The sequence below is a fragment of the Etheostoma spectabile genome, chromosome 21 (genome assembly GCF_008692095.1).
Source record: "Etheostoma spectabile isolate EspeVRDwgs_2016 chromosome 21, UIUC_Espe_1.0, whole genome shotgun sequence".
Classification (NCBI taxonomy): domain Eukaryota; kingdom Metazoa; phylum Chordata; class Actinopteri; order Perciformes; family Percidae; genus Etheostoma; species Etheostoma spectabile.
Window position 1 is genome coordinate 16,809,837 of NC_045753.1, and position 26,891 is coordinate 16,836,727.

Below are 26,891 nucleotides of genomic sequence, written 5' to 3' on the forward strand. Positions count from 1 at the left end.
TCAGCAGGGGATCAAATACTTTTTTCCCTCACTGTTCATACAATGGGCCTGTATTGGATATATGACGTCATGTTACCAAAAGATCATACAGTACTTCCAAAAGTGAGTTTCATATTATTCCTTCTACCTGGACTTCAAAATGTGAGTGTAAGTGAGCGTGTCAGAGTTGACTCTCACTGTAAGCACACAGAGTCTCCATGGACAAACTCCTGGTGCTCACTTTCCCTGTTGGACAAGTATCAAGAACTCAGAGAGAAAACATGAATCAGTTACAACACACCCAATTCTCTTTCATTGAAATATTCAAAACACTGTTTTGTCTTGAGCTTTAAATCTCATAGGCTCAAATAACTGCCAGCTGTAAATTGTGTTAATCTTACATTTATAGTTTTTTTTTAGCTGTGAGAAGTTTTTATGTTTTGAATTAAACAAACAGTAGTAGTAGAAAATGACACAGGAAAAGTCTCTGCAATTGGTCTGATTATGTTTTGTCCTTCCTGTCATGCATCAGAGTAATATCCATCAAGAACTACCATCCAAAGATCAGAATAATCACTCAAATGTTGCAGTACCACAATAAGGTTGGTATAGTCTGTTGCTTTTACTTGATGTATTAATTAGATTAGGTTTTTAATGTATTTAAGCATTTTGATATGAATATTTGTTTGTTAGTAGTGTAAGGCCACCACGTTATTTTTTTATTTTTTTGCCTTAAGGCCCATCTTTTGAACATCCCGAGCTGGAACTGGAAGGAAGGAGATGACGCTATTTGCCTTGCAGAGCTAAAACTGGGGTTCATTGCTCAGAGCTGCCTGGCTCAAGGCCTCTCCACCATGCTGGCCAACCTTTTCTCCATGAGGTCCTTCATCAAGGTAGCCACAGCTAAGATGCATCAAACTTGCACTATTTTACTTTTTGTGTTCAGTTATTTTTGTAATGCTACAATCTTTCTGTATTTTGTTATCAATCTTTGTTGTAGATTGAGGAGGACACGTGGCAGAAGTATTACCTGGAAGGAGTATCCAATGAGATGTACACTGAGTACTTGTCAAGTGCCTTTGTGGGCATGTCCTTCCCAGTAATTTGCGAGTAAGTGCACTAAAACAAAGGCTTTTTTTTTGTAAAAGTAGTGCTTTGTGGCCTCCTCTTTTGCAATAAATTAACACTTGTGGCAGTTAGTATTGGTCTTTTATTTACACTTTTAAATGAAGAGCCAGCAGTAAGATGGTGAAGATGTGTGTACAACAGTGTGGAAGTCTATGATGAGATAATGTTTTAATCTTAAAGCTACAGGTTTCAATGGAATCTGAAAGTTGCCGTGGTTGCATCTGTTTCAGTGACTTTATTTATCTCAAGATTATAAGATAGTTATTTTGTTATGTCAGAATAATTTAGTAATTTTCTTGAGATAGTAAGTTAAATCGAAGAAAAGGCTGTTTTCTAAAGCCTCGCAAATTAACCCCTTACAAGAAAACAACAATAATTGTAATGATTGGCATTGTGACCTACAGATAATGGAATTTAAAAAAAAACAATCGCCAGGGTTAAGTATCTAGGATATCATTAATTCCAATATTGATATTGTTCATCATTACAGATACTTTTATCAATACTACTGTCTATAATATGGTGCAACGCTACAAAAAAATATATATGATAAGATGTAGAGATGCAATATGTAATACTGACAGCTAGTCTTTAAAATAGTTACTTTAGTACAAATTCAAAATACTGGAGGGAGTCGTCTCCCCGGAACCACCTTCCTTCTCTGGATTTGTTAGTTTAAGACTCAATGAAGCTAAGATTGCAAAAAGGACAACAAGTGCATTACTGTTCTGCCATAAAAATGGTTGATCAGCCTCAAATCTGTTAACCAGACCTCTAACGTTACATAGAAAACGGTGGCACTTAAAGCTGATGATTTTAGAAAACTACACATTTTCAGCATCCACGAGGTCTAATTATATTGTTCTCTATTGCAGACTCTGCTATGTGAAGCTAAAGCTGCTACTGATAGCTATAGAGTACAAGTCTGATCAAAGGGAATGCAGGTAAGTGGATGTGCTCACAGTGGATTATTGAATCCATTACAATTCATGGATGCAAAAAACCTTAACCATGTGTGTTTGCTGTCAGTATTTGCTTTCAGTGATGACATTACTTAGAATCAGCATCTCTGTTTGACTGCAAATATAATTTGCTTTACAAAACATGCTAAATTGATGTCTAAATTGGTTTGTTCACAGATAAAACAGGGTTTTCTGATTACATCTTGACAAATGAATGATGAAGGTGGCAGTTGGTCTCATTAAACACAGTGGAAGCCTTGTTTTAGTGGTTTCTCTATTGCACTGCTCATTTTATACCATTGGAAGTGTCACTGCTATCTGCTTTCATTGACTTAATGTAATGAACAGAGGCTATCGTGCCAAATGAGTTGTGAAAACTAATCCTGCCAGCATGTGACACTGCCAGTGATTAGTGCAAAGCCTAGCAAATTCTGTGATATAACTTTCTGCTGTGAAATCTTTGGTCTATAAATCCTTGCAGCACCCTAATAAACCCTGGAAACCATATGAAAATGCAAGAGGGGACATTGGGCTTCTTCATTGCCAGCGATGCCAAAGAAGTAAAGAGGTGAGTGACCCAAGATCCAATGGTGTCTAAAAGTGAAACTGCTCTGATAGAGCCTCCGCCATGCTGTAGTACAAAGGGCAAAGATAATTTCCCCAAATTTCATTGCAATGTAGACAATTTGTAGGAGGGCTGTATCATTTTAATCCAGGTGGGTTAGGCTCCATGCTAACAGTGCTTACAATATGATAGTTAGCCTAATTTGTTGCTAGCTGGTTGTTGTTGTTAGCTAGCTGGTTGTTGGCAGGTGATGTTATAGAAGTGTATATGTTCAAAATAATTTAAAAGGAATAAAAAGGAAATTTGCGTTGGTGGATGTGGATACATGAATATATTAATTATTTTAAAACATTTGTTAAAGTTTTATTCTGTAAGATTTGAGTTTTTCCTAGCGTCAGCTTTGGGCGGTAAGATGTAATTGCAGGCAGGACACTGGGACCTTGTTTTTCAGAGTTCCTTTCAAAAACGAACTGTGTTGATTGTATGATGTTGGTACATGGCAGCTCTCACCTGCCTGTCTTCACATGCTCCAGTCCACACTAATAGCAGTTTTGTCTAAGTGCTAATACATTCATGAAGACGTAGAGCCGTAGAGCTGATAGAGCCGGGGAGGCAGCGGCTAGCTAACATGGCTAATCATGCTAACATAGTAAACAGTGCTAAAGCAGCTAGCGGGATTACTTACCGAGGGTATGGGAGCTGCAATGTTTTCCGCAGTGAAGTTGTCTCACAACAGAGGGTTGAGACTGTGTTATCACTGTGAGACTGTGTTATCACTGTAACTGTGTTTGCACAGTTAGCCACAGCACAGACAAACAAGTTGAGCCAGTGCACGCCCAGCCCGGCTGGCTAGTGACAATGTCAGGCATCTTACCAATGTGACACAAACACCTTACTAGCTACTGAGGCAGAATGTGAAGTAGGCTTAGCTGATGAAGTGGAGGCCAAGAAGAGCGAGCACCACCTTCCCCTTATTCACCTTACCCTGGGATGAAAGGACCGAACGCCCCCCCCCCCCCCCCCCCCCAACCCGAGTTTGTCTCCCATTGTGAGTCAGCATTAATGAAAATGTAGGCGCCCCATTAGCACACCATTCTTGGCATCTTTCCTTGTCAGAAGTTCCCAGTGTCCGAGTACAATGGAATGCAGCATCCCCACACCCCCGATTTCTCACGCTGAAGCGTCAACCCGGTCGGTCAAATTTCTGATAGATGAGTTTATCTATAGATCTACCTGTTGAGCCACTCATGATCCACTAGTTGTGCTTTCAGAGACTGCGGGCAGTGACGCGTTGCATCCATGTAGTCCTCCGATAATGAGCAGCGAACAGCCTCCTCTAAACTTTGTCAGAGACCAGAGACCCAGATGGGCCTCTGTGTCTGTCAGACGGTCTGAGTGAGATCCACCATATCAGCAGAGCAATGACATGCACAGCAGACTATATTACAACTCTCCACATCTCGGACACAGATGGGAGGAGTTATATTTTGAATGTGCATAAAGTTGTAAACATGAGCAGAAATCTGATGAACCACTCTGAGCTATCATTACGTACTGCAACGTTGGGCCACTATTGTGCTTCTCTAACCTCTGTGCATCTCAATGAACCTGTAAATAATTCATTCAATGTTTCATATAATGAACAAATAGTCTTTATTTTACCAAAAAAGTAAATATAGTAAGTGGGGCACAGAGGATGAGGGCCAAACATTACTGAGCCTTGGCACAAAGGTTAAAAGGAATGTAGATACTTTACTGCAATTATGAAATCATAGTGGTATAGTTGGCACCTGGTCAGTGTTCGAATCTTTCAGTTGGTATTCTTGTTCGCAATCCCTCAAACATCAATTTAATTTGGGTACAACTGGTCCCCTATCACCAGGCGCCACCCTTGCGACTTGCGTACCAACCGACCCCCAACACCATCTGCTACATTTGTATTGTTTGCCTCGACATATGCTATCTGTTTATTCGGTTTCCACTGTTTTCTCATATATGTTTTGGCACATTGTCTGGGTCAGTTCTTATATATTAAGAAGTTAATAATTTATATAATGTAAATGCTGAATGCCCTAATTCCTGTTGATACTACTACAATGCAAAGGCTCTTAACCCTACAGTTTTGCACATTTCATGCAAGACTTGATTTCTCCATTTTTTTTGCACAAAACTCTCCGGAAAGTGCCATTTAATGGTTTATTTTTCAAATTTTTTCCCTGGGGGGGCATACCCCCAAACCCCCAAGGGAGAGCCCCCCCCCACATATAACAAATCCCAATTTAAACCCTGAAGTATAATGATGCTGAAAGAGCCAAAGAAATTGCTTTGCACGCAGCAAATATATGGGTTGGCGCCCCCAAATCTCACTCCAAGGTTTTTGGAAAAGTTGGCAGCTCTGCTAAGCGCTTTTATCAGTGGGTCCTATGCCCAATCACCATCTTTGTTTTTTTTTTTAACTCTGTACTCTTACTCTTTGATAGATATGAACTAAACAGACAATTAACTAGATGGAAACCTTACGGACTACAACTTTAAAGGGTGACTGCAGTCACAAAGAAACTGTTTTTGTTGCATGAGGTTTTGGTGATAGACTGCAGCCGCCTGCCAGAACGGAGTGTTTCTAAAAGTTTGTGTCTGGGGTGGGAGGGATCGGCCTGTTTCAGAATGTTTTGTCACTTGTTTTTAAAAACCAGGGAATAGAAATGATTAATTCTTCTGATTCTTTGTGATGACTTACTGAGAATTCTTGTTTCTATTCCACAGGGCACTGTTTTACTGTAAAGCCTGCCATGATGACATTACTGATCCCAAAAGGATAAAGAAATGTGGATGCAAGAAATGTAAGTGACTGCATATGAAAAACATATATACATATTAGGGCTGTAACGATACACCAAACACAGGGTTTGATTCGTATCACGATTTTTCACCCAGGATTCAATACAAACGAATGAAATGTTTCCAACACCAAAGATTATTTTTGTACCTTTAAGTAATTTTTCCAAAATTGTTTCAGTGGTTCATTAACTCGTTGAAATGGGACATGAGAATAATGGTAATGATAACAGTAATGGACAATTCCACACCCAGCCTTTCGGGGGAACAAATAGGAAAAGTATTTAGGTGCCTACTGTAAAAGGTGCTGGTAGACTAACTAAGTAGCTAATGCTAATGTCATTCTTGGTGGGTATACGCAAGGGGGTAAGCCTCTCCTCTCTAAGCGAAGCTTCCTATGGCGCCATTTTGATGCTACCAAGCCATCACCCTCTGTTAGTATTCCATTGACTGCCATTCATTTTGGCGCCACTTTTACTGTGAATAACTTTACATCTGAAGTGTGTCAAGACTCTATTTGTCCGTTGTTTATTTCTAAAGAAACACGACAATGTATAAAAGCCAGTGGATAAAAGGCTCTATTACTTTGTACCTGTGTGGCATAAAAATCACCGTATTGGCAGAAGAAGCACGCAAACAGTTTGGGCTTCCATTAGCTGTTTAGCTTTAATTACTAATGTTAACTAGCATGTTAGTTAGCAGTAATTAGCCTATGCCTATGTTATTTCCTAACATATACCTACTCTCTCCGTCTCTGCTGATTGGGAATGATTGAGAGTTTTCTCGGCACAGCTAGCAGACTCGTTGCCCACGTCACATCTACGTCACATCTACGTCGTCAAATTCAGTTAGAGGCTGCGCAGTAACGTCTAGCCATCACCGGAAAAGTGCTTCTATTATCCTTCTGGTCTCCGTCCAGAGCCACGGGATCTGTTGAAAAGGCACCAGAATGACTAATACTAATAGTAATTTAAAGATGTGGTATCATTGAATCTGGACGGGAACGACAACTCTGGGAGATGGAAAAGGTGTGTCGCGATTCTGCCTTCTCACTTCGCGATTTTGGTTTTATTTTGCATATCGTTACAGCCCTTACATATACAAACAGTATATATAAAAGTTTGTTTGACTTCAGTGACATTTATTCACAGCTCTGAGTTAGTATCAATCTAGCACTGTGATGGCGTATTTACATGACCTACATAGGCACGTGTCCACACCAATTAGTTCTTACATTAATTATTTACTTTCTTGTAACTTGTGCATGAACAAAGGTCATCGTATTTCTTTCAGCAGCCAAAACAAACATGTGCAGGTAAAACTACACGTTTGGGCCTCTGTATAACATAAACACCTGCCTTTATTAATTAGTCAGTTTACCCAAATTACAAAACACAGTTTTCCGCTGGTATCAATTTCTGCAGATAGTTTTGGTTTTATGTGCTAATATTTTTCTTCTCTGAAATCTGCTTTTGTGTAGTTTGGGTAAACTGATTCTTCAAGCATTCTTTATATTCTTTCTTTGTGATTGCTCAGGGTCAGAGGATAGAGAATATGTTAAATAGTTAGCATACTCTCTTTTTTCGATGTGATTCCTACCTATTATAGATACACACAGAAAGGTGCGAAATCAAGCCATAACCTCCCCTTAAACCAGCTGTAAATGCATTCTAAATGTGCATTTTGTCTTTGCTATGTCTTTTTTTGTATAATAGCTGTCTGCGCTGTTCGAGTTCATTAATAGCTTTGTGATGTTAACAGGCATTAGGAGAGACTGTTAACACCACAGGTACCTGGATGGATTGTTTGTTTCTAGACGTTAACACCATGTGCCACTATGTTGCTCTTTCTCTTTAATTTAATGTAGTTTGTGTTGTCTTAACTTCTACAGCTAACACCTAATCTTAACATGTATTCTCTTCCTGCTGCTTGGGAACTTGACATACTTGCCTTAAAAAAAATCACTTTATAGTGATATATTGTGAGTAATGTGGATTAATTTTCCTTCCGAAAACACAGCCTGTTTCCCCGATTGAAGCAACCTGTTTGAATGTATTTTAAATGTTGCATGACAATGGTTGATGCTGCCTGGATCCCTCCAGTTGTCATGTGCATGTCACTTTACAAATTTAGAGAATCATTCCAAAGAACTGACAAAACAAACACCAATTGTATTAATATTATTATTATTATTATTATTATTATTATTATTATAGCAATTCTTTTCTAGAATTGCTATTTTTGAAACAATCAGAGAGACCAGACATAAACAGCTGACAATACAATGCCTAAAGTACAATTTTATTTAGTCATTGCAGCATCCCCCAAAATATTATTACAGAGCATCAACAATTCGGTCATGCCTGCTTGAGGTAGTGATACTCCACATCACCACCAGATGTCCCCACAGTCCTTTGACAGATGAGCTGAGCTAAAAAGTCACCAGGATGAAGAAGTGATGAACAGTTCTCAATTTTACCTGTTTTGATAAAAGGAATAAATCATTTGACACATACCCCAAAAATATGTAATTCACTGAGATGACTGCACAGTGTCTGTCAGCACATTGGATACCAGGGAGGGTTTGGGCAGATAGCCAAGTTGGGATGGGGTGTGTTACTTGAGACTGTCAATCATGAAAGTGTTTTTATTTTTGTTCTTTCTGGATGCACTTTCAGATATGTCAAAGTGCAGAAAACATTGTCACATTTACTTTGAACTTTAGTTGGGGAAATTTCTGTCACTTTAAATTCTCTGCTAGAATTAGAAACCAGTACAATTATTTAAGATTTTTAAACTTATAACACATGTTGAAATCACATAGTGGACGTAAGGTTGTATTGGGGATGTTGAGGTAAGGGCTGTTAGGGGTGAAGTGAGAGAGTCAAGAGGGAACTTGGCTGCCCTTTCCCCCACCCTCGTGTCAAAATGTTACCCCCAAACCATGTGCCTTTAGGACCTCATGATATTTTCCCTACTCATCCCAGGAAAGACCCAAACTGAAAAAAACACATAGTGGTAAAAAAAAAAAAATCAAAATTCCTAATGTGACATTTGCACTCTGTCAAGACAAAGATTACCTTGTGCATCCCAGCAGCAGCCTTCCTCTGTGCCCTGTCTTGCCTTTGTCCACTCTTCCTCCAGAACGACCCTCTACATTAACCTGCTCTTCCTCTCCTCTCGTCTGAACCCGTGACTGTAGCCAAGAAGGCTGCCTACAAGAAAATGAGACTGGCATGTTGTTTTGATTGCGGCCGCTCAGAGCGGGACTGCTCTTGCATGCCAGTTAATGTGCGTTGTAACATGGACTCCCCTCAACGCGACATCCCACTCTCCGCTGTCTCTGTTAATGATTGCTCAGCCACTTTACGTGCCTGTAAGTTGTCGCCATGACATGTGCTCTTCAGTGTTTGTAACATGCACTGTGTTAACCGTGCAGTGTGTCTTCAGCTTGTGTGCTGTTTAGCTCCAGCAGCTGTGCCGTCACTGTCATAGATATAGATGTTGCTTTAGTGTTTTAGCTTTATGATTTTCAGTCTGCTTGTTTTCTTCCCCGTGTGTACTTTTGGAGGTGACTTTTAGCTGTTGTGAAGCATGCCAGTGTGCTGTTTTGCTGGTGTTTTGTCGGAGAATGTGAATTCAAATGGACCTGTAGTTTAACGTAACTCAACAGTCACTAATATAAAAGTCTTGCAGAGTGTGAAAACTAATTTTCCCCTGAAAGATATTGTGCTTACCCCTCCAGTGACCTCGCCAACGTGTTTACAAGACATTAAAGCCGAAGCCATAAAAAATGTACAGCTGTGCCTCCCTGCCACAAATCTTGTTTCACACTCAAACTTGGGAACCCTGGCATTGAATTTGCATGCATTTCTTCAAATTATTTGTTTTGATAGGAGTGTTTTGGTAGGAGTGTACAATGTTACTGGAGAGAGTAACTTCATTTTTTTTAAAGGAAAAACCCAAATAACATCCATTTAAACCAAATATTTCACAACTTTACCCTCCAGGAATGGGTGAACAGGATAGGATTTTAGATATTTGTATGCATAAATGCCACTGACATTTAATTTAAATATAAAAACAAACTGCGGTTTAGAGAGCGCCAAAAGGGATTTTCTGAGGGTAGCTCTACATAGTAAGGTTAATTGTACTGGTTTTACTAAATTAAGATCAAAAGCTTGGACAACCACTGAGGGTAAAATCTTAAAAACATATTCAGTACACAAACCAGGGCCCCGTTTATTGCCAATGGAGAATTGTACAATACTATGAAGAGAATACAATGGAATAGAACTGGATTGTATTGGTTTGCAATAGGAATAAAAGACAGTAGATAGTGCTGGATCTTATTGGATTTCACTAACTCAACCTGAGCTGAATTGAGCTGCATATAAATTCTTAACTCAAGTGTGATTCCCCTTTAAAGCCAGAGGGCATGTTAAATTGCAATGATGTATCGCAGAAGGCATTAAGAATGTGTCTGAGTTTGCAGAGCGTTGATACAATTTGCTGGAAAACATTGCAGACTGTCATACTGTTTTAGTGAACGTCTCTTGATCAAAGACCATTCTGTGTATAGTTGAACGTCTCTGGGCGTTTCCACCCCTCGACATGTCTTCCATGGTTGTGTGCTATAAGCATCGCCTGGCTAGCCGCGCTCGAGCCGAGCTCCGGAGTTGCTGTCGACACGGTGCGGGAGGCGCGCGCAGCAAGGCCTTATACGGCCTGACATGGAAATTATGTTTGCATTTTCATTTTTGGAGTGCTACCGGTTGTCATGAAACTCAGCCTGACAGTTCCTAACCACCAGGCAGCTGAGTGCCCCCGCCCCTCTCCTCCTCTCTGGTTGTGGGACAGATGCTAGCCTGTTAGTCCTGTGACTCTGCTCGCGCCCTCCAATTGCAGGCGACAGATGCCAGGACCAGCAAGGTCCCTGTTTGAACATTGCTGTCACTGTCCTGCCTTAAGCTCAATGCATGACCTTTATTGTAAGCAAGGGGTTGAAATAAGGTACTAATGAGCATGTGTGGGACTCACGGCTCCAAAAAAGTGACTCACAGAAAGTTCAATGCATCCGCACAGGTTGTGTCAAGCAGTGCAGAGGAATGGTAAACAACTTTTGGGAAAGAGGAGAAAAAATAAACACAATACTAGAGACATAAGAACAAGAACCACATACAGTCACATTATTTAGTCTTGTTACACGGATACCTACCAACTAAATGTTAATGCAGGTCTGCATTTTAAGCATTTTTCATGTCATAAAACATCTCAACATCCGAGTTAAAAACAGGCTATATTTGGTTATTATATTTCAATGTGGGCTGCATTATGGACCTGCATCTCATTAAAATATAGTATTTTAATGCCACTAAAACGTTGTAGTCAATCAACAGAATCTCTAAATATTTAGATAATCAATTCTTTTTTCAAGAACAAAACATAATTTCAGCTTCTAAATTGTGATGATTAACTGTTTTCCTTTGTCTTATATGGAAGTAAATCAATAATTTTGTGAGTGTGAACTGTGGTTAATACAAAACAAAAATCAGCTTGGGTTTTATTAAATTGTAGCATTTTTTTATTTACTATTCACTGACATTTTACAGACCAAACAATCATTAATTATGAATAAAATCTTTGGTTTGAAAAAATATATTTTTTAAACCAAATTTCCTATCCTATCCTCAACATCTAAATGCCTTTTGACTACCAACTCTCCAAATCAGTGCTAACTGTGCCCCCTCAAACATGACTGTTCTTATTCAGCAGACGGCCACCTACAAACTTTGACTATTTAACCCACTATTTAAGCTCGCTGACCACATTGATGAAAAAAAAGTATTCCCAAACGCCCCGTGTTTTGTTTCTCATTGCTTTGTCCATGTTGTGTTCAAGACATCACTCTGTTTTACTGTGCCTTAAAGAGAAATCTGTCAGCCTTCAGTTGTCATTTATAATTTGCTTTCATTACAACCTGTTCTTCCCTGTAACCTCTCATCTGTCTCTGCATTTTTCTCAGCTAAAAATAGCTATAATGGATATATCAAATCAAGTAAGTTTTGATTTCCATTCTCTCTTTTGTTTCTAACCCTTCCACCTGTGCATTCTCAGTTATCACCAGTTGAACTGTCTCTAACTACCTGTATTTTAGTGTTTGCTGCTCATTGCTATGTCCAGTCTATCATCATCATCCATTATTATATTTTATATGCAAAGCATTAGGAAATTGTCTCTGAGTGGTTTGTGTTGGGTATCAGATACAGGTCAGCAGTAGATGGTGCTCCTGCTTCACTGTGGGTGGGGATGAATACATTCGGTGTGCAGCTGAAAATACAACATACAACATTTTTTTTAGTAAATGTGTGCAATAGTTTATAATGGAGCATCATGTTGGAGAACAAACAGGAGGAATAAAAACACTTAAGGGTTAGTCCAGCCATTAGAGGAGTGTGAACCATGTGGGCCGTTCACTTCAACAGGATCTCTGATAGGTAGCAAATCTGCCACAACGTGTTGTCCTGGAGAATTGCTGTGTATGTTTGACATGGGGCAGATGAATAGTGGAGGTCTGGAGTAGGGAGGATAATCTGCTAGACAGCTGACTGTTGAAATAATCATCTCTATTCTCCATTTTTAGCTCCTGGCCATTTTTTAGAGTAAGGAGAACACTTTTCCTCTGCTTCCTTGTTTCCTATTTTATCATGTTATCATACCAGTTTTACCTTGACTAGAACACCAGTGGAGCTGTAAGGTTTTACACTTAAATAGCTGAGTGGATACTGAATTCATTCCTCCCTCAGTAGGCATAAAATGCACACAGAAGCTAGTGGTTGTTAATTCATGTCGTCACCTTCTTGTTCTTATGGCATAACAATCGCTGGAACACGTGAAAGCATATTTATTAATTCATGTTTATTATAAATATCAAAGTAAATGTCAAATCCAACATTTCATTGGTGGCTATATATGAAATGGTTAAGTGGTGTTTAATAAAAATGAGGTTTTTTAATTATTCAGTTATTAGCATTCTTGTGCCAGAAAGAGTTACCCCCAAAAACCAGTGATAATGCTTTAATTATGGTAAGAGTCACACAATGTTTTATTAACATACACACTGCAGGTCTTATTGAAGTCAGGTTAAATCAAATCCTATCTTGTGGTTAATGCGAAAAATTAAAGGGTTCGTTCACCCTAATCACAAAGCAAGCAATTTATGACTTCCCCCTTCTGGCATCTAGTCATGCAGATTGTATTCAGTTTTATGCACCAATGCTTTGAAATATCTGTCCCTGAGATTTATGCCTCTACCCAACACCGTGGAGGTGAATTAAATTGTTTATATGTGGTGCTCACAACATAAAGAAACGGCATGTCTTTCCAAAAACAATGTCCTAGTCTACTATTGGAAAATCTACAGAATATACTGTGAATGGTTTTCATAGTAACTATTTCTTCAGTATAAAGTAGTTCCAATTTAAACGGTTGACTGTGAGGCCTATTATTCAAATGTAGTGTTTCAATTTTGTGTGTACTCGGACACAATTTTATTCACCTGTTGTGTAATGAGTTGGAGTCACACATCTCAGACCACAGACTCCAAACCTCCACGCAATCAACGTACTAGATACAATTGATTTGGGTGAATTGACCCTTTAATAATAATTTTTAAAAAATCCTCTATTAATTTTGCATTGTACAGATCCTGACTGTGACTCCTCTTCATTTAGCAGTTAACAACGGTCCAATAATCCAGTCTTCAATTGATCAATTCAAGTCAGCTAAACTGAACAACTCAGCCAGCGAGGTCTGTTGGGGGCCCCGTAGCGGAGTCACTGTGTCTGTCCCGCTGGTAAACAACCGCAAGGGAAGCCTGATGCCCCCTGCTGTGCCCTCTGCTCTGAGATTGAGCTTCATGGGCTCTGGGGACTTGGGCCAAGTGGGTCGGCTACCAGGGGTTGCAGAAGAGGCCAGCCGGCTCCACCGGGCATGTAGTCTTCCGGTGAAATACAGATACCACCCCAGTCACTCCAATAAAGCCACGCTCAGTCACAGGCACTGTAAGGGCCACCTCCCCCCCTCTCCTTGGCGTGTTTGGCAGGCCTGTACTCAACAACAGCACAACCAAAGCATGTGCTTGCCAGGCTGGAGTGGTTGCATGTGTAGCATTCCTTACTAATGACCCACTGTGTGCAGCTGTCAGCTGTGAAACATTAAATATTGAACAGGCCAAGCAAGATGTGAAGGGCCAGTGTGCTGGAGCATCCCTCTCCACTGGAAGCCCCTCGTAACTCAACATTTTCCATTACAGTGTCACTCTGAGACATGCTAGCAGTGCTTGAAGGAGCAGGATCAAGCTCTTTTAGTTTCTTCGTTGTTGACGGCTCAAACTATCATTAAAAGATACTCAATTGTATTTTCCATGAGAAGTTTTTCCCACTTAACGATGGTTGTTAAAATGCGATTAGCAAAGACACTTTTCTCGCTGCCTATTTTGATTTTAAAGTAGAGTTGTTTTCTTTTCCGCTGTAATATTAGCTTGTAAAATATTTGGCTGATTAATTTACTGAAGGATAAAACGTAATTTGTTCCCTATGAAGAGCTCAGTTTCGTGTAGTGATAAAGAAGATGTCCAGGGGCATCTCAGCTGTACATAAATTACTCTGGCATAAGGACCAACATAATCATATGAGCCAAGGGCATCACTTCCAAAACAAAGAAAGACCAGCAATCAAGACTGGATTCAGTATTGACTCAAAAGCATTCTTATAAATAAGCCTCATTTATAATGCTGAATGCATGATGTTATTACCTTAGTTGAATCAGAATGTGAAAGATTAGCATGGCCGAAAGAGGAGCTATCCAAATCCATGTTTGAGGAAATTTGTACTAACAAAGGATTGAAAAAAATAAAAGTATCCTAATACTCTGAGGTATTTGTGGTACTATTATCTGGATTACAATAGTTCTCTGGATTTGTGTTGGTGGTAAATAAAACCTCACAGATAAGACTTTAGCGATTGGCATGATGGTTGATGATGGCACTATTGCATGTTTTCACCTTCCTACACAATCATGAAAATGATGTGCTGATGTATGCTCTCGTCATCATGCAAACATTGAACTGTTTATCGTTGTACACAAGTTAAAGTGTCCTGTCCTCTCCATCTTGTTCACCCATCATCTCTTTCCACTCTGTGTCTCTGTACCCGTAATATCTCTTTGAATTCACTGACCTCAAATTGTGCCTTGTTCTTTTGCTGTCACTGATTTGTGTATATTTGAGTGTCTTCCAAAAATGTGCTCCCTCATACCGTTGCCTTTGTTTGCAGTTGAAGAGGACCAACAGTCGGCGTTGTCACCTAAAAAAAAGCAACGCAACGGAGGCATGAGAAATTCTCCAAACTCCTCACCCAAGATAATGAGGTAGGGCAACAATGCTGATATTTCTGCTTTGTTTTTGTATGTTGAGTTAGTACACATTTATTTTCAAAATGTGGTTATTACTTTTATTATTTAACTGGCAAATGTACTGATCAGTACATTTTATTTAAATTATTTTACCAAAATGTGTCAGTTGCTTATATGTACATTTACCACACACAGAGCAACTTTAGCAAGCGTTTTGAGTTGTCTCTCTTTCGCCAACAAATGTAAGTTCAATAGTCATTCTCTTTTTAGCTCTGTTTTTGGTCTCTTCCAATTCCTGAGAATAATATTTTTAGCTTCTTTATGTTCAGCAGACAGTTGCTAACTTTGTCTGTCTTTTACACTGTACACTTGATTTATCAGACTTGGCAAACGAGGTTGATGAGAGCGGGGAGGGTGAACCAAAACAGTTAAAGGGGCTCTAACCATTGCCACGCGTGTTTTAGGCTAGAACATTTGTTGTCACATACAGCAAACATCGCCTCACTGTCCGCAAGCTGCCTGTCCCCTGAACACACTGTAAAAATTGCAGTCTTTGTAGACAGTCCAGGGTCTACAAACAGCAACAAAAACAAACTGTGCCCACCTGCACCACGAAGCATACACACACAGTGTTCCAGCACTCCAGCCAATAACCGACAAGAAGGATTTGGGGGTGGGGGGGTTAGTGCGCGGAAGCACAGAAGGGAGGGGATGGGATGAGGAGGAGGGAGGGGCAAGCTAGTCTCGTTTTGTTTTTGTTTGTATTTCGAACATCAACAAGAAGTAATGTCACCCAACATTGCTTAGAGCACCTTTAAGTTGCGGGCGTAAAACCAAAACAATGAGCTGAAAGATGCAAATTTAGGTGATACTTCTCTGTGGGTTCATCACACTTTAAACAATTACTTTTACTTTGCACATGGTCACAAACAAATACCTGTATCGTTTCTATGATTTTTTTTAAAAACTCAAATATCAAAAAAAATATATTAGGGGAAAACATCCTAAATAAAATGTTTGTGCTCCTTCCTTTCGTGGCAAACAAGTCCGACTTTCAGAAGGGCCCTATGCCACAATGTTTTAAGTGACTCCCACCGACTGCAGCTCTTAAACAGGCCTGGCACTAATGACAGCGCCAGCCAGTCAGAGAGGCTCTAAAGGATAGATAGCCCAAGGCTATTCATCTATTGTATCCCTCTGAGCTGTTTTCAGCATGCAAGGCCACAGATGATATGTATCATCACAATGAAAGGTGAATTCAAATGCTACCTTGCTTTTATCTTGTCCCTTAAAATTAAATCGCCGCTTATTGATTTTGACTGGAGATAACACTGTTATTCAACAAGAAGCCATTACAGGGATGGTAATAGTAATAGTCATTGTCATTAAGTGCCGTGTTACACTTCCCTTGCAGGGCAACAGGGAAGTCTTGCAGCCTGATGTATACAGAGTGGAATTGTACGGATACAATTGAATTAAGACTGACAGATGACTTTATGTTCCTATTGCTAATATGGATGTTATTTATTTGACGTTCTGAAATTAAACTCACAAATGTCTGTATTGTTTGATGCTATGAAATATAGATCAGAAAACATAGTACATTAGTCATTAAAGTGGCTTAGTATTGTACATAAAAGGAGTGTTTATTTACATAATTTAGCATTCTCCTTTTGATCTATGGCCTCAGTTTTTTCAGGTGGGCGTTTGTTGGGGTTAGATTTTTGATTTGGCTCAAAGTAGTGAATAGCTCCAGGTTATTTCTAATCTCTTGGGAAACAAAACCAGGCATTTCTAATGCTATAGCCATCAGTTAAATATCAGCCTACCAATCCATCTACTTGCCATGCTAATACACCATACAGTACAGGTGGATGTGTTATTTCATTCAGTGTGTCTGCTTTCTACACGCCGGAGAGGGATTTGCTGCAGTAGCCTTAGGGATACTTCATTGCAACAAGCCGAGAAAAAAAACATCTGGGTGTATAATATATCAAATGTGTTTTTACAGGACCTGTGGTCTCAAGGCCTTTGTAAATAAGTAATGATCAGCAGATTGGCTGTGGGTTTTGAAGAGCGAGCCTTTGTCAGTTTGCATGATGGGGAGGATTTTCAAAGACTTTGCTTGCCCTCACTACTTGTGCAGTGTTACAGTCAGCTAGTGCAGTGATGCTGAAATAGAAAATTTACATAATATGCATGTTCAGCTTCTACTTTATGTCTTTCTCAGCTGTCATTACGCTCCTCTAGAAGACACCTGGCTTTATGTTTTGCGGTCATGACATGTGAAGTCTTCTCAAACATGTCATCTTACCACTAAAGTAGTGAATTATGCTGCTGATCATTTTGAATGTTTGGAAGTGTGCTTACAGAAAAGACTCTCACAGATGCCTCTGCTCTGTGTAATAAAAAGAACTGCACAAAATGAGGAAGTGATCAGCCATGGAAGCAGAACTGTCTTTTGTTTCCAAATGTATCAGCTAACTAACAAGTCGTGTCTGGAACTTAGCAATGACGACCTAACTGAAATTAACACCATTTCCACAGGCTCCTTGATGAGTCATAAGACACATCTAATTGTGGGATGTCACAACGCTTTTGGTCACATCGGACCGTGCCGTGACATGCACGTCATGTTTGCTGCAGGACTGCTGAGGCAATTGGCAGTGCAGGAGAGTGACAGGCCGTCATGGCTGACAGTGAGCGATAGCTATCCTGGCAGAGCTCTGCCTCACCAGTCATTTTCCACAAGGACGAACTGAAGTGACAGCAGCTCCACTGAGTGAACGGTGAAACATTCGACTTCTGATGAAATATTTAGCCGGGGTGTAAAACCACTAAATGCTTTCATTCTTAATAGAACTTGCATTTCAAACTCGAGCAGAAACCGAGGATGTAAAGCACACAAGTTATGGAAAGATGATTGTCATAGATAAATAGCGCTGACTTCGATTTATTTATTTACTGGGGATTTGTTAACATCAGCATCATTTATCAAGCTGCTTTATTTCTTTATTGAATATGTTTGGGCTTTGGACAGTATTTTGAAGATGCTACCTTGAGCTCTGAGACATTTTTACAAATTGTATTAATTATAATATAGACTGAAAAATTGTATTTTAAAAAAATCAACAAATGATTAAATGATAATAGAGTCATAAAGTCTTGGCAGCATTCCTACATGGAAATAGCGTTTAAGGTGTCAGTGTCTAAATATTGCTAGACAGAAACTAGGGGATTTCTCCCACTCCAGCATTTACATGTTTTGGACTTTTAAAATATTTTTTTTTTTATAGTTTCACCCACACAATTTATTGTGCACACACTGTTTCCTTTCAAAGTTAGATTTGTTTTGACAGATGTGATTCTAGAAATGTAGAAAGACATTTTGTTCTCCAACTTATTCCATTCTTGAAAGGACATCCAGGGCCTAGGGGTATATAAGCCCAAGGCGGGCTTTTTTGGCTTCAGTCTGCTGCAGCCTGAGGGATGGTTGTTTCAGCAGACACTTTCATGCATACTTAACATGTTACTTAAAGTAGCATTCTTTTAGAGTACTTACATGGATTAAAGAGAAGCTCTTCTTAGGGGGAGAAGACTTGAAGTATTTTAAAAGGTTTTAGACAGAGACAGAAGGCCTCTGTCTGAGTTTCAGAAGATAACATCTTTAACTCTGATCTGAATCTGACTTGTGTTGGGCAGCACTTGGCCTCCTTGGTTAGCACTGTTGCCATAGTGGCTGATAGTGTTTGACCGCATCGGCTGGTTAGGTCTTCTTAGGGTTTCTATATTCTCCTTCAGTTTGTACGGGCTTTCTCCCACAGTCCAAAGACATGCAGTGTGGGCAAATGGGAAATAATAATTCAGTTCAACCATATCGGGAAGATGTGATCTTTTTACAAAATGATGTCCAAATTAAGTATTCCAAGCAAACTGTAATTACAAAATGGAAATTAAAACCTATAACTAATATAAAATGTTATCAATTTCTGCTTTATGTGCAAAGAGTTTGCATTGCATTGAATGTCTTTATGTCATTATTTTGCGTGTGATTTTTGTATACATACACAATATATCAATGGGATGATTTCTGTTGTGTTAAATAGTCCTTATTACCCATAGTTGTAAATGTGTGAATGCACAGTATGTGTTTGTCTGCCTACTGTATGTAACCCTGTGATGCACTGGGGACCTATATCATAATGCATGCTGGGATCGGCTACAACTCTGAACAATGATAGACGTTTTAGAAAATGGATAGATGGGAAATGCCTTAACTTGGTTACAATAGAATTGCAGGAACTGTAATATTTTAAAACAGTAACAAACTACATTTTAAGCTAAAAACTGGGTACATTTGAATGTGTCAAATAAAAAGGTAAATGTATGATATGGCTCAAGAAAGTAGCCACATATATATATATATATATATATATATATATATATGGCTATTTTATAGCATATTGAAAAATTGAATAATATTTGACGATTACTGGAGTAACTTAAAGCTATATCCTAACTCCTGATTTTGGGTATGAACATGCATTATTTCTGTTAGAAGGAAGCTATAGCTATTATTTCATACAATTTTCTATGTACATTTTTTTTAAATTCATTTTGTTTGGGATTTTTGTTCTTTGCAAATTAATCTAATTTGTATGTAATTGTATGTTTTTATGCTTTTCTAATTTTTTTGGGGAACTTAGGAGCTCGAGATAGAGATAGGTGAACATAAGAGTATCTGTCAAAAGCTCACTCTGAACAAGTGTGGTACAACAGCAGGTACTCATGTCAGGAGACCACTTTAGTGGTCAGTGTTGGGTAGGATGAAGCTCACCACTGCGCTTAGGGAAATTAGTTTATGTAGTTCTGATGCTCCGTTTAAACATTAATACCCTTCACTTTGAACAGCAAATATGATTGGGCAAATTGCTGAAATATTTAAAGTCTGGTCTGTTAAAGCTTTTACCACAGAGCCCACTAAGTCAAAAGCTGGATGCAGTAAGGGGGCGTAATTGCATCTTCGTGCTCATGCCAGTCAACGCAGTGTGTTGCTGCCATCTCCTTCCGCCTGGCTGCCGCTGCTGATATCATTCTGCTTGATGACATGGCAGTTTTGTTGGCATTTCTGCAGATGGCCCCTGACAGAAATGAGCAAAAAGGAAATTAAAGGAAGAAAGCTACTTTTTATTTATTTGAAGATAACAAAATATTCCGATGGTATATTGATGATTGTTTTTGACAATTAAAAACGTGATTTTTGCACTTTTAATTGACAGATTTTACTTGTCTCTTTTTAATCTTAATTTACCCATGTAGTACACCATTTTGTTTTCAAAAGGTGCTGTGAAACATAATGTACTGGATATCTGCCTGTGAATTATATTCTCAGATTATGTTATAATTTAGCTTTATTAGTCAAATGACAATAACTAGTTAATTAAATCTACATTTACAGTGTCTGACGGTATTCTTTCATTCCCTCCCTCCCATCTTTTTGGTTGTTTCAGACATGATCCGCTCCTCATCCCAGGGAACGAGCAGATTGAGAGCATGGACGACAATGTAAAGAAATACGACTCCACAGGGATGTTTCACTGGTGCCCGTCCAAAGACATCGAAAAGGTCATCTTGGTGGGTTCTGCGCTTTTACTCTGCACACGTCGTTTGTCCCTGACACTCTTCTCCCCGCTGACAGATGTGTCATGTCATAAAGCACCATCAGAGGTTGACAGGGCACTTTAACACTCTGTAATGAGGTGTTCGACATGTCATTTGCTATATGGGGTCCCTGTACCTAGAACATTTCTTGTACTAATACATATGCCATTTTTCAAATCACTTTCATAGTCTATTGCAGTCATGAACTGCATGATATATTTTAATGGGTGAGTAGGCAACTGAGAGAAGAGAAAGCACTAACGTTGCAAAAAAAGCCAGTTCAGCCACCTTTGTCATAAACATAATTTAGAAAAAAAAAAACTTGTTCTTTCTTTCTTTCTCAGACCCGGAGCGAGGCAGCCATGACTGTTCTGAGTGGCCATGTGGTTGTGTGTATATTTGGAGACGTGAAATCGGCGTTGATCGGTCTCCGAAACTTTGTTATGCCTCTGAGAGCGAGCAACTTTCACTACCATGAGCTAAAGCACATCGTATTTGTTGGCTCACTTGAGTATCTTAAGCGGGAGTGGGAGACTCTACACAATTTTCCGAAGGTCTCCATTTTACCTGTAAGTATCACATTAACCACCATTTTTCAAGTATTCATCTACTGTAACAGGTTCAACTAAATAAACAATCATGTCTCCTAAAAGGACTTTCATATGCAACTACTCTAATTTGTTTTGGCAAAAATGTTTTGTAGCAAAACGTCAGACACTTTGGTCTGGACTGAAATATCTTAACTATTGAGTGCATTTCCATAAAGTTTTGTACAGACATTCATGGTACCCAAAAAACTGTATTCGTATACCTTTGGTGATCCCGATTGTTCCTCTAGGGCCACCATGAGTTGACATTTGTGTTTCTGAGTGAAATGTCTGATCAACTATTGGGTTAAGTGCCATAAGATTTGGCAGACATTTCAGGAGGAATTGTAATAACTCTGCTCAAAATTTCAAAAGAAAAATGCATTTCATGTGTTTTACTTGAAATATTTACTCCTGGCCACTTAAGCATTTTATGATTTTGCTCAAGCAATTTAAAGCGCTCGGTTAAGGTTAGGAAAAGATTAGTGTATTAAAGTGTTTTGTTTGAGACAAGGTTGACATGAGGCTCAAGGGTAAAAACTGCAATTAAAAAGTTTCTACATTTTCATTTACCACTTGTATCACATAGGTGAGATAACAAATTCTCTCCTTCACTTCCTCTCAAAGGGCACACCGTTGAGCCGGGCAGATCTGAGGGCTGTCAACATCAACCTCTGCGACATGTGTGTCATTCTGTCAGCCAATCAGAACAATATTGACGATGCATCACTGCAGGACAAAGAATGCATCTTGGCGTCACTCAACATCAAATCCATGCTGTTTGACGACAGCATCGGGGTCTTGCAGGCTAATTCCCAAGGTAAGGAGCGCCCTATCATAGTTCACTGCACTGCCTGGAAGGGACAGAGCCCTGGCACAGAGAATATCCCTCACTGGGTGCTACGTGGCTGACCTGGTGTCACTGCATTTGACAGTAAACTCTACTGACTATTCCTCAGGTAACTGGAACAACTGGTTTCTTTACAAACATAATAGGTGGCAACAAGCACAACGTTGCGCACAGCACAAAGGCCTTACCTGGCTTACACATTTTATTAGAGTTTTTTCAGTATATGGGACTACTTTGTCAAAATAATGTAATGTGTTTAATTTATAAATATTGCATGTTACAGCTTTCAAAACGGCAACTGAAGCACTCTGTTAGCTTGAGATGGCCTTTAATATTGGTCATTCTCTGGCGTCGAGAGAAATGCTTTTAGAAACCTTTTGACCTGAGAAGAGAGAAAAATAATCCCTGCCAATTTCATTATAGCTCTAACACATGTATGACTTCACATATGCCTTAGTCAGCAGCAAGTGATGGATGTCAAAACACAGCCTATGTATAATATATACAACATCACTGATTTAATGTGCTTACTTGTCACTCTGAGGAAAGCAAGGAATGTCAAGTCAATTTGAATTCAATCTTGCGTCACTTATTTTCTATTTCATGGCTCCATACTGTACATGCTTTTTGTGTGTGTGTAAAAGGTTTTCGTCTCCATGCAGACACAATCTAAGGGAAACAAAATGAGCAGTATGTCACATCTATTATGTATAGACTAATATTGGACCTTGACAAGAATACGGTAAAATAGCACTCAACAACTTCATGTTTTAGAAGTGGCCGGGAATGTATGAAATATCCCTGGTGTGTCAGTTCTGCTGCTATGTCTGTTAGTAGCCTCTGATGAAGAATTGAATATTTCATTAACTGATGTGCTTTTGTCATGTGTGTCTATTTAGGCTTTACACCACCGGGAATGGATAGATCCTCTCCTGAAAACAGCCCAGTCCATGGATTAGTGAGGCAGACTTCTGTCACAACTGGAGCAAATATTCCAATCATAACCGAACTAGGTATGCTTGTAGTTTTGTGTCAGCAAATTAATATGCAATATTGTAAATTGTTTTAAACAGATATTTTTGCAATTAGAGGCTGTCAACAGATTAACCGTACAAAAAGTTGAGTTTTTATGTGTGTAGTTTTTTTTTTGTCTCTTGTTGACATGCTCCAATAACTGTTTTTCCTCAACACTTGTCTAGCACCATTAGCAAAGCCAGGCAAAAAACTGCCTGTGATTTCATTCAGTCAGGATACAAGCAGTGGGACCAGCATACAAATAATAACTGAGCTGGGTAAGAAGTGCCTGTACTGCAGTGTTGTAACTGCTGCTGCCTCCATATCAGCTTTCTTTTGATTTCTCTCGCTGCACAAGAGGCTCAGTCCATTCCCATGGCATCACTTTGAGCACATTTTACCCTTGGTTCTGGTTGAAATTGCCTGTCTTGTTTTGGCCCCTATCTCAAAGCAAATTTTTTCCCTTTTATTTTTCTAAGAATTAAAAGGCCTTTGATCCCCAAGAAGACCTTGTGGCGGTTTTCATAGCATCTTCTGTCGGATCACATTCTCTGGCCAGTGCCCTTCTTTCATCTCAGCCCTGTCGATGTGACTGACATTTATTTCTGTCGTCACAGAAGTAGTAGTTTTTCAACTACATTTTACATCATTACTTTCTTCAAGCTACTGCATGTGTTTTTGTGCTCAAAGACATCTTCAAAGAAGGTTCTGGGGCAATGAAATACTTTCATTTGTTTTGACATGCAAGTACGAGTAATTGGAAGTTCTGTCTTGGATTTACAAAACAAACAATGGCATATCGGTATTTCTGATACTGACTTCCGGAGGACTTTGAATCAAAGCCTGAAGCTTTGACAGTATGCATGGTGTCATGAGTGTGCATGGCCTGGATATGGAATGTGGCAGAGGCAAGTTGGCCACCAAGCTGAACACATAACAGACACGGTTTCATTTCAGTCGCTTAAAAGAGACTACAATTTTGTCAAAATTTGGAACGAAGGAATTAAGAAAAATTTGTCAAACTACACTGATTTCTGATACAGTCCATATCTGCAGCTTCTGATGATTGTGCACAACCACTATACTTCTGTGTCCTCCTTTTCATGTGAATCAAGAATTTTGTAATAATTTTATATTTATTATACATTCCATGAGATCTTGTTTGTAGTGAAGAAAATTAACATGAACAATTTAAAACAAGTGATGGAATTTACATGTTTACCTCCATAGTGAATGACTCAAATGTTCAGTTCCTGGACCAAGATGATGATGACGACCCTGACACAGAGTTATACCTGACTCAGCCTTTTGCCTGTGGGACAGCCTTTGCCGTCAGTGTGCTGGATTCCTTAATGAGTGCTGTAAGTCAGAATTGATGAAATCTTACAGACTATATTATCTTATTATAGAGGTTTCTGTGCAGTGATATATTGTAATATCTGTCAGTGTTGTGAAAAAAAACACAGTTTGACACGCACATACAGACACACAAAAAGTTGGCACTCTCTACTCACGTTAAAAGAATAGTTGACAAGACTGGAATTTCCACTAGGTATGATGGCTTCACTTCTGCCTTTCAGTTTGAGTGAGGTTAGAACAAAGCTGCTTTCAAGTGCGCTCCAGTGTAGACAAAGGTAATGCTACCTTCTGGACAGCCCTCATCCATCATCTAAGTCAATAGTGCTGTCAGCAGCCAAGGGAGATGTCACTGTGCTGCACAAGCAGGGAGACAAGAGACTCTGGTGCAGACATTTGCCCTTGTTAAAATCAACAAAGCACTAACTAGTTGGAATTAAAAAAATAGCAAAAAGTATATCTTCAGGCTTAACATGCAGTTTGTAAAACGTCTTCAAATAATTGTAATATAATTGTAAATAACCGACTGTACAGCATGGATGTGTGCATGTACTTCCTGGGTCTTTCTCTGATGGGAGTGAGAGTAACCTACAATAATTGGATTCTCCTGTCTTTTCAATCAGTGTGCAGAGCAATGTGACAAAACAGAGCTGGGTTAGATAGCATCATTCAGCCCGACTGGCACATTCAGAAAATTCAGTTGTGACTTCGGTGGCCTTTGCTGAAGGATTTACCCCCTCCTTACCTTCATTCCTTTAGACATACTTCAATGACAATATCCTCACCTTGATCCGGACATTGGTAACAGGCGGGGCGACGCCGGAGCTGGAGGGGCTGCTGGCAGAGGAGAATGCGCTACGGGGCGGCTACAGCACACCGCAGACGCTGGCGAACAGGGACAGGTGTCGTGTGGCACAGCTGGCCTTGTACGACGGGCCCTTTGCCGACCTCGGGGTAAGTGGATGGTCTTTGTCACCCAAGGGCTATGCACATCTTTGACTGCTTTAGTGAAAGGATTCAGACTAAGGCTGAATCCCATTTCTCTGTCTTACCCCTACCCCTAAGAGCTTAGATAAGTTACAGTGAAAACAGGGGCGTTCTTTGACAATTAAATCGTTTTGATCCAATCCAGTCATACTCAAATAAGTGTATTGGCGCAACATTGCATTTCATGATCATAAATTAATAAAGTACGACCATAGCTATATATAGTATGTTATCCAATTTTAAAAAGTGAGTATCCACTGATTGCGAATTTGTTGTTTTGAATGCTGATGTGGCAAAGCTTTTAGGATTACCTAAAGAGTGCACACATGGTTTCAATCTAATTAAATTACCATCTGTATCAGATAAACAATTATCAGTTCAGGACTCTTTTTTTAAAGTGTTTCTTTTGTTAAATTACAAACTTTGTAATACACTGTTTTTTTTGTCCCTGTATTTTAGGATGGTGGTTGTTATGGTGACCTGTTTTGTAAAGCACTGAAAACATACAACATGTTGTGCTTTGGCATCTATCGGTTACGAGACGCACATCTTAACGCACAAAGCCAATGTACCAAACGGTGAGTACGGATCTTACTGGAGCTTGCATTTAGATAATCAAAAAAAGCCACAAAAAGAACCATTTTCTCAACCTATACTAAATTTGGAACTGGCCTCATATCTGCTCTCACTCTCCCCTCAAGGTATGTCATAACCAATCCACCATATGCGTTTGAGCTGGTGCCCTCAGACCTGATATTCTGCCTGATGCAGTTTGACCACAACGCTGGCCAGTCTCGAACCAGCCTCTCCCACTCTTCCCATTCATCCCATTCCTCCAGCAAAAAGAGCTCCTCCGTCCACTCTATCCCAGCGACCAACCGCACCAACCGCGCCAAAAGCAGGGACTCACGAGACAAACAAAAGTATGTGCCCCTCTAAAGCTCTCTGACTGTCTATGTCCGTGAACAGTGCCTGCCAATAGTTACGTTTCTGTGTGTCATTTTGCAAACAGACTGTAACATGTCTGGGTGTTGATGTGGGTATGTTTGTCTGTATTTGTATGTATGTGTTACTTGTATGTCTTTAGCCCTATTCTTAAAGGGGTCCATTTCAGGGAGGAGGTTTAACAATCTCTAAGTCTAACCCTGAACTCTGAGTTGATTTACCCTGAGATGGGAAACTGAGTTTTTGGATACAGAACAGCTGATTTGAGTTGTTTCAATCAACTCTTAGTAAGTTGACTCAGAATTAAGTTAAATCAGTTAAATTAACTGATAGACTGGGAAGAAAAACGATACCACTTAAATAAGTAGTTATCTTGAAATCAAAATACATCTGTAGTCTATCTCAAAGGCCCAATCCCAAAGTGAGCCCTGAGGACTAAAGACTCACAGACTTAATTGATCTCAGCTGCCACATGGGCTCAGATAGGTATCAATGGGATTGGGACAGCACTTCAAAAGATCACATGTTACCTTGGTGACGTTTAATAAAAAAATGTTGCTGACACTTGCCGGTTTGGGTATTTTGATTTTAAGTTTGTTGCTTTCCAC

At 39.5% G+C, this 26,891-nt stretch overlaps 1 protein-coding gene across 31 annotated transcripts in view; it reads left to right on the forward strand.

The window, feature by feature from the left end:
• LOC116671648 (calcium-activated potassium channel subunit alpha-1) overlaps positions 1-26,891 on the forward strand; it is a 95,036-nt gene that overhangs the window by 59,739 nt on the left and 8,406 nt on the right. For 5 of the 31 annotated variants that reach the window (XM_032503005.1, XM_032503004.1, XM_032503011.1 and 2 more), the window contains 19 exons: positions 512-581; positions 717-872; positions 980-1,089; positions 1,983-2,051; positions 2,551-2,637; positions 5,398-5,474; positions 7,442-7,450; positions 8,672-8,845; positions 11,495-11,527; positions 14,805-14,898; positions 20,394-20,517; positions 20,889-21,113; positions 21,759-21,951; positions 22,881-22,994; positions 23,181-23,273; positions 24,226-24,356; positions 25,111-25,305; positions 25,798-25,916; positions 26,040-26,261. In XM_032503005.1, coding sequence (XP_032358896.1) covers positions 512-581; positions 717-872; positions 980-1,089; positions 1,983-2,051; positions 2,551-2,637; positions 5,398-5,474; positions 7,442-7,450; positions 8,672-8,845; positions 11,495-11,527; positions 14,805-14,898; positions 20,394-20,517; positions 20,889-21,113; positions 21,759-21,951; positions 22,881-22,994; positions 23,181-23,273; positions 24,226-24,356; positions 25,111-25,305; positions 25,798-25,916; positions 26,040-26,261 — 2,295 coding nt within the window. The remainder of the gene's footprint in view (positions 1-511; positions 582-716; positions 873-979; positions 1,090-1,982; positions 2,052-2,550; positions 2,638-5,397; positions 5,475-7,441; positions 7,451-8,671; positions 8,846-11,494; positions 11,528-14,804; positions 14,899-20,393; positions 20,518-20,888; positions 21,114-21,758; positions 21,952-22,880; positions 22,995-23,180; positions 23,274-24,225; positions 24,357-25,110; positions 25,306-25,797; positions 25,917-26,039; positions 26,262-26,891) is intronic. The other 26 variants (XM_032503030.1, XM_032503009.1, XM_032503032.1 and 23 more) reach the window with 12 other exon arrangements.